At 38.7% G+C, this 16,130-nt stretch overlaps 1 protein-coding gene across 3 annotated transcripts; it reads left to right on the top strand.

Annotated features, from left to right (window-relative positions):
* Nucleotides 1–257: 257 nt before the first annotated feature.
* LOC140891741 (probable disease resistance protein At1g59620) lies at nucleotides 258–4,733 on the top strand. 3 transcript variants are annotated; one of them, XM_073300370.1, is made up of 2 exons: nucleotides 258–3,610; nucleotides 4,246–4,733. In XM_073300370.1, exon 1 carries the CDS (start codon nucleotides 629–631, stop codon nucleotides 1,436–1,438), a length of 810 nt encoding a protein of 269 aa, XP_073156471.1. In that variant the 5' UTR covers nucleotides 258–628; the 3' UTR covers nucleotides 1,439–3,610; nucleotides 4,246–4,733. The 3 variants fall into 3 exon arrangements, with proteins under 3 accessions (XP_073156471.1, XP_073156487.1, XP_073156479.1); XM_073300386.1 differs by having other exon boundaries at nucleotides 4,163–4,733; XM_073300378.1 differs by having other exon boundaries at nucleotides 3,894–4,733.
* The last annotated feature ends 11,397 nt before the right edge of the window (nucleotides 4,734–16,130 follow it).

Genomic DNA, 16,130 nt, shown 5'->3' with positions numbered 1-16,130 from the left:
GGATGGGGCCTGATCGTCTGCTGCCAAGGTTTAGGTCCATCAAATATTTTAATTAGTGGGTACGCTATCTCTCACAGCGTTTTACAGTAGTTTTGCATCACACCGCATCCCACTTTATTTTTTAAATTTAAATTTTTTTAAAATTAAAATTAAAAAAAAACCCGTTAACCAGAGATGCTCTACGGAGCATGGGCAATATTATATAAAACTTGCAGTTTTTTTACTGTATAAAAAAATTGCAACTTTGCTAATGACAGGGGAACTCAAAGGACCAGAAAAAAAAAATCGAAGCCTGCTCAAATCTTGTGCTTGTTACAGATCTATTCCATTACGTGGTTTCACCAATGGCATATGCTGTTCTTGTGTCTGTTTCCCAATCTTTAGAACAGATTCTTCATTCTGATCCATATTTTTTCCCTTACCCCAAGGAAAAAGTAGTCTCTTTCAAGGAACCATCGCTTCTTTGATTTCCTTTCTTGATAATTGCCCGCCAATTTGCGCCCAAATAGTCCAAGATTTGATAACACGAATCAGGGATTCAGCCTACGAAGCAGAAGATGCCTTCGAATCCCTCGTAGCAATTCACTTTCTGCAGAAGTATGAAAGTTACAGTCACGAGATATTCGAAATGCTTCCTATAAGGTTGGAAAAAATGAGGGAAGATATAGAAGCGATTAAAAGGGAAGTCAAGAATTTCAATGGTTATGGAAATGGGGTGCTCGAGCAGAGGGTTCGGACTCTTGCTGGTTCATCGATGCAGCTTGCTTCTCTCTTGAAGACTTTAGTGCAGGTTCTTGATTCTGATCCATACTTGTTTCCATGTGCTAAGGAAAAAGTAGTCGAGTCTTGTAGAGAAACTATTGCTTCTTTCATAGCATTTCTTCGTAATTTCCCCCCGATTTGCTCCCAAAGGATCCACGCTTTGGTGTCGCAAATTATTGATTCAACCGATGATGCACTAGATGTTTCTACATTTCTCTCAGCAACCCGGTTGCCGCAAAAGCGTGGAAGTGATAGATATGAGAAATTCAAAATGTTTCCTCAAATCTTGGATAAAGTGATGGAAGATTTTGAGTCTATAGAAAGGGAAGTGTATAAGATGCATCCCGATGGAAATGGGGCACGCCAGCAGAGTATTCCGACTCTTGTTAGTTCATCGAGGCCAGCCTCTAGGGGAAATGCTGCCAATATGGTGGCTCTAGACGGTGATCTGGAGATGAAACTATTGGATGAACTTGTAGGAGGACGATCCAACATCAGCATCGTCCCGATTGTTGGCATGGGTGGAATTGGTAAGACGACGCTTGCTAGAATCTTGTACAATAGTCAACTGATCAAGGAGTCTTTTGAAATTCGTGCTTGGGTTACGATATCTCAAACATATAATGTAGGGGAAATTGTTTTAGGCATTATGGAAGACATTGGGGGTACCTTTTGATGGAAAACGGGATGCTGAACAGCATGTATATCAAAGTTTATATGGTAGAAAATATTTGATTGTTTTGGATGATGTCTGGAGTGAACAGGCCTGGAATGACTTTAAAAGGATATTTCCGGATAACAGTAATGGTAGTCGAATCATAATGACTAGTAGGCATTCAGAGGTGGCAGCATATGCCAACTCTTTTAGCACTTATCATGAGATGCAACTTTTAAATGAGGATTCGAGTTGGATTCTTCTTTGTCGAGAGATATTTCTGCAAAACGATTGCCCACCTGACCTAGTTGAAATTGGAAAGGAGATTGCTAGACAGTGTCACGGTCTTCCTCTAGCAATATCTGCCATTGGTGGACATCTTAGAAAGCAGGAGCTAACAGAAGAATATTGGAGTTATGTTTCTGAAAGTGTAAGTTCGGTCTTAAAGAACACTAATGATCCGTCCTTGGAGATATTAACTTTAAGTTATAACCACTAGCCTCATCATTTGAAAGCATGCTTCCTTTATTTTGGATCCTTCCAAGAAGATGCTGCAATAGAAGTATCTAAAATCGTAAAGTTGTGGGTCGCCGAGGGATTTGTAAAGCCAAGTAGATCAAATAGCATGGAAGAGGTTGCAGAAGAGTATTTACTAGATGTTATTGAGAGAAATCTTATTTTCGTGCACGAAAACGACTTATTTGGGAAACCAAAGATATGTGGCATCCATGATCTATTTAGAGACATATGCATCAAGGAGAGTAAAAAAGAAAGGTTTCTTTGTGTTTTGAATAGGAACATTATTCCCTTTGATCTTCCGGAAATAAATAGCCAACGGCGCTTGATTCTAAGTCCAAATGTGAAACAAGATGTTGAATCTGCTTATTGCAATATAGATGGTTTTTCAGCTATCCATTCTTTGATTTGTTATGGTGACGACAATTAGATTACCTTCAGGAATGCTAAAGGTATTGATCGTTAGGTTGACATCAACAAAGTTTCCAGGAGAAATATTAGAACTAGTCAATCTGAAGTACCTTGAGCTTGGGTGAGTTTTACGAATTCCATCGTCAATATCCAGACTCAAGAATCTACAGACCCTTGTTGCTCAAGTTGTGTGTATAAAATCTATGCCATCAGAAATATGGGAGATGTCGCAGTTAAGACATCTACTTGTTTCTGGTTTTCACTTACCTAATATTCCAGATGTTCATGGTAAAGGAACAAAGACGTACGTTCTTAAAAATCTCCAGACACTTTCAGAAATAATCAATTTTAGATCTATGCCAAAGGTCTTCAAAAGAATCCCAAATCTTAAAAAGCTAAAGATTGCATACAGTGATGCTGTTAGCTTGAAATTTCACCCTCTGAAAAATCTTGTCTCTTTGTGTGAACTTGAATCATTACGCTGCAAGTTCAACTTAGTTCCAAATCGCAATATCTTGCTGAACCTTGCCTTCCCATGTTCACTGAAAAAATTGGTGTTAATTGGATGTCGAATTCCTTGGGAACAAATGACCATCATCGGTGTTTTGCCTAATCTCGAGGTTCTCAAATTGAAGTATGGATCCACTGAAGGAGAATTGTGGGAAACGAATGATGAAGAATTCAAGCAATTGAAATTCCTATCGATTCATTCACATCTTGTGAAGCGGAAAACTGAGAGTGACCATTTCCCAAGCCTTCGGCACCTTATCCTTTGGGGCTGCAGTAAATTGGAGGCAATCCCATCCGAAATTGGAGAAATTCCAACCCTTGAAATGATCGAGTTAGATGGTTGTTCGCCGGAAGCAGAGTCTTCAGCAAAGGAAATACTAGGGGGAAGACAGTGACATTAAACTTAAAATTGCCAGTGCCACAGATTAGTTCTTAGTTCGGATGATCATCCTAGTTCAGATGCTGTAAGTTCAGATTATAATGCCGATCTTAGTTCAGATGCTGACAGCTTGCTTACATTATAATGCCGGTACCGAGGCCATTCTTTGTGATGAAATGCAGCCTAGCAGTATCAATTGAAGTCCTTGTTTTGTCCCTCACACCATAAGTTCTAAAGGTGATGCAGTTACTACTTCCGATTATTTGGGATCTTGCAATCTATAGATCGAGAAATGGAGAGCACAGATTTTGGAGAACACAACCCGAGCAACATAGCCAATAATCCACTGGCCAATGGAAACAATGTCGATAATCAAGGTTTCTTTCCATTCTTTAATTCGTCTTTTTTTTAAAAAAAAAAAATTGGGAGTTCTCCTTCATTATTGAGCGAGAAAAAAGATTATTTTATAGATTTTCATCTCGAAGACCAAACTTCTTATGTTACGTTCATACTCTGCCTATGCGTAATTTTGTTTTTGTTTTTATTTTTGTTTTTGTTTTTGTTTTTGTTTTTACTGTTTTTTCCGAACAAAAACTTAAAAATTGTGGATTTTTTTTCACTTAATGTCAAATTTTTTTTACTGTGTAAACCCTTATTTAGGGAAAAGAAAAACAATGGTGTTTTATGCTTATCATGGGAAAATGAATTGAGAGACTTGGGAAATCATGGATATGGCTATAACCAAAGTGTTGCAAGTGAGTATTTTCTTTGGTGCGTGAAACTGGGGTTTCCCTTCAAAAAGAAATTGACATTATAAGAGACATTTGTAAATTGTGTTTTATCCCATCTTCGTGCATCTTTTGGAATTTTTTGTGGAACGGAAGATTCTGGGCTGCTGTTCTGGCTGCTTGATTTCTCTTGCATCGTAGGCGTTCGATATAATTTGCCTTGACCAAAATTCACCATGCTGCTTGGAATTAACTTTCTCTTGATGATGATGAAACATATATAGCTTCTGCTCGAATGGCTGGCACTCCTTGCGCTCAAAAGCTGTATATGGAAAGAAATTTCGGGCTGGGACAAGCACTTGTGAGGAAGTATCCTATCTGGAAAATGCAGCCAAGTTACACGTAGTGAAATATAGAAGCAAACGTGACCAAGCAGGCTAAAGAAACAACAGAAGGCATCAAAATGTACCAGAAAAGATAAGGCACGATGAACAATTCTTCTACATCTCCGTTTTGGCTTTTGCACACTTGTAATAAATCAGGGTAACTGCGCCGAAGCATGGAAAACAGTGTAGCACAATTCAAAAACTGAGTCATTTCCCTGGAAGACATGAAAAAGTGATTGAACAATGCTAAAGATAACATCAATATATTGTACAACTATATTTACAACAATTATATCGTGAGATTTTGTATTTAATATATAGTGAGATTTGATATGTATTGAATTTTTTATGGTGTAAGAATTGTTGTACAAGTTTCGTTGCCATCAAAAGAGAATAGTGGATAAGAATTGCACGGTTTATTCTGTAATAAGGCATTAAGTTTGTCTTCCGAAGTATAATTTTTAAAATATAATTGAGAGGTATTTTTTATGTTTTAAATTAAACTGAAAAACCATGGATCAAAAAGGTAATAAATTGCAAATGAGAAAATAAAATTACAATTTAAAGTTTTTTATACAAAAGTTGTACAAGAACTTATTTAATGATTTTTAAGTATAATTTTCTTTTTATAGAATCGTTGTTTTCCAAACGCCTCTTAAAACAAATTTTAAATTTTATACATTTTTTTGTGAAAAACAATTTTATAAAAATATTTTATAAGTGTTTGTCCAAAGACTCCAAACGAAATCATACTTTCTCTATTGAATTACCAATAACTCGTCAAAAATTTTAAATAAGAGCATTGAATTTTACTTCGAAATGCTTATACCCTAATTGCTGGCCAAAATCCAAATTACGAAAAAAAAAAAAGAGTATCCTATATATTATCAAAGATGGTATTAGAAATGAGACTTGGACCTAACTCACCTCAAAAGCTAGCTCAAGAGGTGAGGATTGCTCTTGTCTATATTAAGGGCTCCCAGTACTATATCCTACCAATGTGAGACAATATTTCAACACACCCCCCACACGCCCAGGAATGAACATCTTGAGCGTGGAGATATTAACGGGTGATTTAAACGCCCAGAAATGAACATCTGGAGCTTGAAGATTGGCCTAATTATAGGCAGCCCAATTATGGACGATCCAACACACGGAGGACCTGAGCTCCGATACCATATTAGAACTCGAAACAGAGAAAATCCATGTTCATTGATGAAAAATACAATCAGAGTTTCGAATTGAAAAGAATAACCGCTAGCTTCTAGTATTTATACTAATACAAAGCACACACTGATTGGGCTTACTAATCGGCCCAAGTACAATTTGTTATGGCCCAATATGTTTTAATAAAGCTCTACTGCCCGTTCAATTTAGAAATTTGTTAGTCAAGATGGGAGTGCATAATATATACTCTCCATCTTGAGGGGGAGTATTAAAACATATTGGGCCATAACAAATTGTACTTGGGCCGATTAGTAAGCCCAATCAGTGTGTGCTTTGTATTAGTATAAATACTAGAAGCTAGCGGTTATTCTTTTCAATTTGAAACTCTGATTGTATTTTTCATCAATGAACATGGATTTTCTCTGTTTCGAGTTCTAATAGATGGGATTTTGAGAAATTGTTGTTGGGTTTGGGTAATGTGTAAAACTGAAACTGTTCGCCTTGTGTGTTGATAGATGTTGCAATACGTCCTGAAACACGACATCAACAGAAAGCTAAAGTCGATGCTAGAGTTAGAATCTATGTTCTTAAGACGAATTTTCCCAACACACAGTGATTATAGAATATGACAATCGTCTCCCAAGATACAACGACTTTCGTTTTGTAATAAGAACACTGCAATTACAAAATTCGTCGAACTTTAAGATGCTTTTTGAACTTGTACATCACTTTAAATGAAACATATCTTTTTTACCAAAATATGTAACAAATAACTGCCTCTTTTTATACCATCATCGACCGAATGAACCAATATCATTTGGAATAACCGAATTCCAATTTGAATGTTGAATTGAAATTCCAATTCAAATCACAACATCAATTGGTGTCATGAAGAGGCACATGTGGCATCTCTTCGGTTGAGGTGTGCCACTGGTCTCATTTCTCTTTCCAAAAGTTTTCTTTTTCACTTAATCACATTTATATATATTATATATTAATATAATATATATGATCTTTTCACTCGATAAAATTCGAACAACTATATGTGAACACTTTATTAAGTTTACATTCATCCTAATTGATAATCAAAAAATTATAATTTTATCACAAATATTTTATCGATTTTAAATGGGTACACACTGGCGAAGCCAACTTGTGTCTGGGCAAAAGAAAATGTAAGGTTATACATATATATATATAGGTTATATGTATATACAGGTTATATATATATATATAAATAATTTTTAAACCCAAAAAACTAGCAAAATAATAATAATTTTTTTTCTTTTTATAATTTTTAGATCTAAATTTTAGTACTATTATTTGGATATATGGTCTATAACTTTTTTTGTTCAATGTTTTCTCCTCACAAATTTCGTACATTTTGATTAAAAATAATTTAAACTCATATTACTTAATGGTTCATCATTCATATTCTATACAAAATACATGATTTCACCAAATTTTAGATTCAGTTTTTTCCTTCAAAGTTTTTCAATAATTCATTTTATATATATATACATATCGTGCTTTTTCGCAATCGAGAATGAATGTATGCTTATTTTTCGAAATGTAGAATTTATATTTTCCATCAGATTTTTTTTAATTGCGGATTTTGTACGTGTAGCGACCCAACCCGGATCCACTACCTAATCAGAGTTAAGAGCATAATTAAGCATGCATCAAAATAAATCGCTGCGGAAAACTTAAATAAAAGCAGACCGGCAGAATACAACTGGTTAAACAAATTCGATTATACAACCCAATCGAATGAATAAGCCTAAAAACCTACAGCTCATCCTGCTGTCATCACTGGTCACTGGCTACTCCAAGCTCCTGGTGCTCAATCCTGCATCTACACCTGCCCCGTCGAATGGGGTGTCCAGATACACAGAAAAGACTGGACGTGAGCTCTAAGCTCAATATGAAAGCACGGTTAAAACATACAAATATGATGCATGCAAATGACAGGGTATCCATATCTGGGATAACTGTATACAACTGCTCAGTAATGGCGCCTAGGACATGAGTGGTATAACCCGGAGAGCAAACCCTGCGTACACTGCTCATTCCTAACGGACGTGGACCGTGTCCCCTAGATGCTAATACCAGCCCCTAACAAAGCACTAGACATCAATCGTCCAAACAGGGCTGAGCGACCCTACATGGCTCATCTCAAAAGATGGACATGCACAATATGATATGCACATGCTGCAAAAATAATATGACACACAAATGCAACATATAAGCATGCAAAACCCGCTGGCAATCTCAGTCAGTACTTACGTACCTTATTACAGGCAGTCCTAGCTGAAACGACCTTAACTCTATAATTAATAAATAAATATGCGGAATTTTTTTTTATATATATACTTACTAAATAAAATATGCACATATATGCCCATACATACATGCACAAAATAAAAAGATTTAAAATAAATAATAAATAAATAACTTAAATAAATGACAAAAATAAATAACTTAAATAAAAAAATTGCATTCTTTAAATAAAATAAATATCTGAGTCAAACATTTAATTAAAAATACTGCATCAGAAAAATGATTTAAAATTTGCATGCACTGACAATATTCAATAAAATATTCAAAACCACAACCACTGAAAAATAATTAAAAAGTGTAACATGCTGACATAATTAAAACATGCACTGTGACTCAGACATCTATCACGGTCACGGGGTCACTGCATGTCCGCTCATATGTCCTCGCCGCCGGTAGGAGCTACATCCTCCTCTACGAACTCACCTGCACCATACCAGTGTAGTGAGCCTAGAGGCCCAACATGCTAACATAACAAGGGTTTAAAATAATTTAAATAACTTTGATACTAATACATAACATATACATGAATGAGCGTGCTTAAAAATATCATGGCATAAACATAACTTAAATTAACTTAAATAACATAATACATAAACATTGTTGAGCAGTTAAATTTCTAACATCGCATGGTTGTATCCGTAGTGTAACCTTAAATCATACATTAAATACTGATCAGCGTGGAAAACCAACGTACGTGGCGGTGACGAATCACCTCTTAAATTGGCAGTAAACTTCCCTTCAATAGTTCACATATGGGGACGAATCCCCCTTAAATTGTCACACTACTTCAACTTCCAACATAAAATATTTTATTATTGCTCAACCTTAAACATTTAATTATGCATAAAATTATTTCATGGATGCATGTACTTAAATAAAATGTGTGTCCTTCATATATATTTAATTTAATTTCTTACTAACATATAAATATTAAAATAACTTCAATGCATAAAAATATTTAAATATATAATCAGGACACATGCAAATTTCTCATGGATTGTACTGGACTGCTGGCCCTAACACTCAAGCCCAATTACTTAAATCTGGCCCAATAACATACTTAAGCCCAATAAAATTTTTCTAAGCCCAATTAAAATAATTTAAAGCCCATAAAACATTCTAGGCCCAATAACAACTTAAACTGGCCCAATGGGCCCAAAAGCCCAAAGACTGACCCAATAACTTTTATGGGCTCAAAAGCCCATAAAATTAATGGACTAACTTAATTAAAATTTTAAAAGCCCAAATAAAATTATTTGGGAGTACAAATAATTTTATTTCAAATTAATTGGCCCAAAAACCAATTAATTCATAAAATACTTTAAAAATAAAAAGACTTGAGCCCGGCCCACCAACCCGGACCCGGACCAACTTAACCCGACCCACTACCCTACTGACCCGACCCGGGACCACAGACCCGACCCGGACCCAACTGAAAACCCTAGGACCCGTCGCCCTATCCCCTTCTCGGCTGCGGCCGTGAGCAGCAGCCTGCTCCGGCCGCCCCTGGCCGGAGTGCCGCCGCCCAGACGTAGCCCACGTCTGGGCAGACCTGACCTACCCCAGCCCCCAGCCCCATGCAGCCTGGACCTCCTCGCCGAGCCCCCCCTTCTCAAAACCCTAACCTGCGCACCAAGGGAGCCCGATCGAACCAGCTCCAATTCTAGGCACTTTTGGCTTGAACCATCCGAGCCAATCGAGCCTAGACTCACCTTATACCTCCTAGGGACCTTGACCAGCAGCCTAGACACAACCATGGCTAAGAAACATGAGCATGACAATCAAACTCATACTACAAGCCACAAATTTCATGATGGCCGAAACTTTTTTGAAAATTCTTGAAAGTTTTTTATGCATACACAATACACACACTAAAATATCTGATAGGCACGAAAAATAAGAAAAGAAATCATGCCTTTCACCGAAATTGAAGAGAAAAACGTGCGTGGGACGATTCCGGGACGACGAGCAACCTTGAAACTTCGAAGAAATTCGGCTATGGAACCTCCTTGGCTGTGGTTCGAGGAAGAAGATGATGAATAGAAGGGAGGGAGGCGGCTGAATGTGTGAGTGATCGGTTGGGTTTTTGGGTAGATTAGGTTTTGGGTTTTTAATATAATTAAAATATGTTTTAGGATAATTAAAAGTTTTAAATATAAAATTTAAAATTTAAAAACTCCAAATAAAAGTTAAAATCTGATAACTTAAGTTAAAAATATCAAAATCCCAAAATTACCAATTTAGGGAATTTTAAAAATAATTAAAAGTCATTAAAATGACTAAATTTGGATAAAAATGGACTCCTAAAATTATATAAAATTAAATACTAAAAATTTTGAGGCAATAAAACTCAAAATAATATTTTTGGGCTCTAAAAATGCTCATGGAATAAATTGGCTAGAAAGTTGTCATCTCGTCCGTCCCCGGTCCCGTCTACGCAATCAAAACAATTAAAATACTAAAAATCGTAAAATCACTAATTATGGGTTAAATGCTTAAAAAAATATATTAAATCATGCACAAATAATTCACATAATTATTTAACCCATAAATCAAAATTTAAATAATTAAATACCCTAATTATGCACGCGGATTTACGTATTTAAAATACCGGGTGTTACAATTCTCCCCCCCTTAAATTGAATTTCGTCCTCGAAATTTAAAGTACTTTACCCGAACAACTCCGGGTAGCGAGTCCTCATGTCTGCCTCGGTCTCCCAAGTAGCTTCCTCCTCCGAGTGATTCAGCCACTGGACTCTGACCATCGGTATGACTCGCGTCCTAAGCCTCCGCTCCTCCCTTGCCAAGATCCGCACTGGCCTCTCCTCATACACTAGATCTGGTGGCAACTGCAAGGGCTCGAAATCCAACACATGCGACGGGTTAGAGACATATCTCCAAAGCATGGATACATGGAAAACGTTGTGCACTGCCGCTAGCCCCGGTGGTAGAGCTAAACGGTAGGCCAACGTGCCAACTCTCTCCAAGATCTCGAATGGCCCTATATACCTCAGATTAAGCTTGCCTCTCCGGCCAAAACGCACTACTCCCTTCATAGGTGACACCTTAAGGAATACGTGATCACCTACAGCGAACTCCAAATCTCGTCGTCTGGCATCTGCATAACTCTTCTGCCGACTCTGAGCAGTCCTCATCCGATCTCAAATCTGAGTCACAATGTCAGCTGTCTGCTGCACAATCTCAGGACCCAGTAAAATCCGCTCACCAACCTCATCCCAATGCACAGGAGATCTGCATCTCCTCCCGTACAATGCTGCATAAGGAGCCATACCTATAGACGACTGAAAACTGTTGTTATAGGTAAACTCCACTAATGGCAGTCTAGTCTCCCAAGAGCCCCGAAAATCAATGACACAAGCTCTCAGAAGATCCTCGAGAACCTGGATCACTCTCTCAGACTGACCATCTGTTTGGGGATGAAATGCTGTGCTGAACAAAAGCCTAGTCCCCAATGCTGTGTGCAGACTCTTCCAAAATGCAGATGTGAATCTCGGATCTCTGTCTGACACAATAGACACTGGTATGCCATGCAGTCTAACAATCTCTCTGATGTAAAGCTCTGCATACTGTGTCAAAGAATAAGTAGTCCTCACCGGCAAGAAATGAGCTGACTTGGTGAGTCTATCCACAATCACCCAAATCGCTGTGCAACCTCTGGCACTCCTCGGTAAGCCAACCACAAAGTCCATCGTAATATTCTCCCATTTCCATTCCGGAATAGGAAGAGGTCTAAGAAGTCCTGCTGGACGCTGATGCTCTACCTTGACTTGCTGACAAGTCAAGCACTGTGACACCACTCTCCCGATGTCACTCTTCATCCCGGGCCACCAATACAATAGCTGCAAATCTTTGTACATCTTCGTACTTCCGGGGTGAATGGAGTACGAAGATGTGTGAGCCTCTGCTAAAATCTCAGCTCTCAGCTGATCGAAGTTCGGTAACCACATCCTACCACGGTACTGAACGATACCATCCACCACTGTATACAAGAGGTTACCCCTAGCCTCATCTCTCTGTCTCCATCGCTGCAACTCCTCATCAGTAGACTGTCCATCCCTAATCCGATCTCGCAGAACTGGCTGCACCGTCAACACTGACAAGCTCGGTGCATGACCACTCGGATAACACTCCAAGTCAAATATCTGAATCTCGCTCTGTAGTGGTAACTGTACGATCAAACATGAGACCACTGACGACTTCCGACTCAAAGCATCTGCTACTACATTAGCTTTACCTGGATGGTAGCTAATTTCACAGTCATAATCTTTCACCAACTCCAACCATCGGCGCTGTCTCATGTTCAACTCCTTCTGTGTGAAGAAGTACTTGAGACTCTTGTGGTCTGTGAAAATCTTGCACTTCTCTCCATACAGATAGTGCCTCCAGATTTTCAAAGCGAAAACCACTGCTGCTAACTCCAAGTCATGCGTCGGGTAATTTTGCTCATGAACCTTTAGCTGCCTCGACGCATACACAATATGTGAGACCTCGATTCTAATCATCTAATCTCAGAATAAACAATAATTACGCATACAAGATCTAAGATTAAAAGCAAAGTTTTTTTTTTTTTTTTTTTTACACAGGGTGACGCGCGGGCGCGCCACCCAAGGTGCGGGCGCGCATACAGCCCTGCCCGGGCCTCCGAGAAAGGGAGCAGAACGCGCGGGCGCTCCTCACCAGGCGCGGGCGCGCATGGCCTGCTGTTTTAGCTCAAAACAAGGCTTCAAAAGTGCAATCCAACACCCGTAAAGGCTCCGACATGATCCAACTAACACTTTTCCAACAACGAAGTATTCAATTACAAGAAAGAGTAGAACATGCATCAATTCTAAGTTCCAAAATCCAAAATACAAATCGAGTTCGAATACAATCTAAGTTCGATTTCAAATTCGACTTCTACAATAACAAGGCCTCACTCTATCAACTCATCCACCTAGCCATGCGATCTCTGACTCGGTCCTGCCCCACCTGTTGCCAAGCACACATACAAAGACAAGACAACAGCCGGATAATCCGGTGAGAATAATATTCCCAGTAAAAGAGACAAACATGCAATATCATGAAAACATCTCAAACGAAATGCATCATCTTCTACATATTCAAATAACAACCATGCAATTCCACAAGCACGTCTAAAACTCAATTCATATGCATAAATGCAATGCATGTCTTTAAATCTGAGATTATCAAGCCGGATAATCAAAACATTTCAGCTTTTGCTTTTGGGATCCCGAGGACGAGATCACGTAAACGACTCACCGACTCTCCCGATCGAGGTGGTTCTATGTATCTCCATCCTCTAGACTTTGGTGCGACTATAAGGAGTATGCTAGCACTAGGTGAAACGGCTACACCCAGGCCACTCACAATATAATCCCCAAAACGTCTATCATCAAAAGGGCCGTCCTGCCCGCTATTCAAATCAGGGTTCATATGCTCAATATGAATGCAATGCAACATAACTCAAATAATCAATTAACATGCAAGTATGTGATTTTTCCGGAACACTCGAATCAAGTCGGATTCGAGTCATTCGTTCCATTCCATTCCAAGTCATCTTATACCTCTTTTCAACAACGTCGATGCTCCAAACCTGGAAACAACATCGATACAAGAATTCCAAATCAAAATTCAACGATAAAGATAATTCAATTCAACTTTCGAGGATGGATCAACTCGATACCAAACCTCGATCAACTCTTCAACGATTCGAAAGTTTCCAATTCGGAACTCCACGATCTTCAACTAATCTGCGGAGATAAAATCAATCCAATATCAATCCATTCAAAATGAGCAACTCCCAAAAACTCAAACGAATCTCCAATTTCCAAAATCTCAAACCGGCGGCATAACGGCTATAAATTCAACTAACCGAAAATGCAAACAGCATAATATCACTCTAAGAAACTCATATCAATCAACATTCAACCAAAACAATCCAATTCCAACAAATCACAAAACTCACTTTTCGAAAATCCCTTCAAAAATTCATAACAAATCCGAACGTCGCTCTAATTCAAAACTGACAGATAATAAACGATCAGAACTCCGCCAAGAACAACATACTAGAATCTAAATCGATTCTAACAACCTTCGAAAAACAAAACATATCCGATCGGAGAAATAATTACGGTATAACAAATCTCTCTCAGCCGTGATCGCTAATCTGCCTTCAGAAATAATTTCTAAAGGACGGATCGTGCTCGGGGTGAAATCTAGGAGCTCAAGGAGACGTCCATGGCGTCTAGAGAGGGAGGAGGCGTGTTGGGGAAGGGGATGAAGTGAAAATGTAAGTCAACTCAAGCTTAAATATCTAATAATCTCAATATTTGCACTTTAGTCCCTGAAAAATCCGAAATTTGCAAAAAGGACCCTGATCAAAATCAAGTCGGCTCTTGAACTCTGAAATCTCCGATTATCTCAAATAAGGTCGATTAAGATAAAATCGGGGCATTACAATTCTCCCCCACTAAGAAAAGATTTCGTCCTCGAAATCGACACGGTTCCAACACGAACTCTGTTCTCCGAACTACTCCTTCAAGTCTGTCAATCAAAAGTCGACTCCTTCTCTACAGAAAATCCTCCTAAGCTCAGTCACAATCGAATCATCTCCGGTTTCAACTCAAGGCATAACATCCAAAGTTCGACTCATCTAATCTGGCTGTCCGTCGTTCTGAGGATATCGAACTGAAAAAGTTGAAATCAGGCAACAAAATCTCATCGAAGTCCTTGCCGAAAGAATGAGCGCATCAAGGATCTCTGTCTAAACTAACCGACTTCGGCCAAACATGACATCTGACGACCTCTGACAAGATCTCAATCCTCTAATCTTGAATGAAAGTCATTCTGTACGGAAAACGGTAGCAGATTCCAACAATCGGTCAATCAAATCAGACAGTAGATAAAATAAGAACAGCTCAAAACATCGGTTGCTGCATACAATTCCTCAGATAAAATTCGCAGTAAGAAATCTCATACAATCTAATCCTCTCCTCTGCTTTCAAATCAGTTCCGTCTGCTAAAATAATTACTCCAACTCTTAAGATTAGAACAGATCACGTGAATTTCCGCATAAGACAAATAGAAGAACAGGTCTTCGAATCAATAAGATCGCTACGAGCTCAAAGTCCAGATTCAGACATTGAGTCTCGAGCGTCTTCAACTGTCTCGACGTCTAGAATATAGCGCAATTCCACTTAATAAGAGTACATCTCCAAAATCTCGATAAGAAAAGATCGCTGATCGGCATAAATTCCATCATCAAATCATACAATCGAAGAAGACCATTCGATCCAAAAGAATTCAGACATCGAAGAAAAACATACAACTGCTCAGCACAAACATCTGCTATACGATTCTCAAAAGCTCCGAAAGATCAGTACAATTCTCATTCCAAAAAGATAAGAATCAACGATAAAAATTCCTAGTCTCAACTAATTCTTCTAAAAGATCCGGTTAACAGAAGTTAACAACACTACTGGAGTATTCATCAATTCGAACGATTCAACAATTTAAAAGAGGCACGTTAAACATAAACAGATTCTTCAATAAGAAGGCAAGAGACTCGCCAGAATCTAACATTCCAATAAGAATAGGGAACTCAATATCGAACGTTACCTGATCTGTCATTATCGGGTGCAGCCTGAGTCTGCTGATCCTCAGACAAAGCAAAGACTCATGCCTGCTGTCTGGGAGGCTGGCTTCCATACTGATTACCTTCCTGCCTATTCTGCTGCTGAGGTTGGAAAGAGTGAACAGAAGGTGCTTGCTGCTGAGGCTGAGCTGTCTGTCTCAAGAAATTTCCACTCTGTGCTTGCTCAGGGACACGCTGAGGACACGTTCTTGCAAAGTGCCCCGCCTGGTTACAAATATGACAGCTTCCAAAAATACCTCTACACTGATCACTGGAGTGACGACCTCCGCAATTTTCACAAGACATGCCTAACTGTCCCGAACTCTGTCCCGATCCATACTGTCTCGAACCACTAGAGCTCGAAGAACTGGTTCCGTGCTTCTTAAACTGCTTCCCTTTCGGATGATAGTATTCCTTCCTATTACCTCCACTGCTAACACCTTCAAAACTCGATGGTTGATTCTGAAATTGAAAAGGTTGTGCCTGAAACTGTTCATGCTGCTGCTGCGGCACAAACTGACCTCCTCTCTGTCTCCATAAACCTGCTTCATCACCTTTTGCGTGATTCATGGCATCCGCAAAATTGTTAGGCCTGTTGGTATTACCAACGTGAAGACGTCAG

The sequence above is a fragment of the Henckelia pumila genome, chromosome 1 (genome assembly GCF_033568475.1).
Source record: "Henckelia pumila isolate YLH828 chromosome 1, ASM3356847v2, whole genome shotgun sequence".
In the NCBI taxonomy this organism is placed as follows: Eukaryota; Viridiplantae; Streptophyta; class Magnoliopsida; order Lamiales; family Gesneriaceae; genus Henckelia; species Henckelia pumila.
This window is presented reverse-complemented; position numbering and strand designations above follow the sequence as displayed.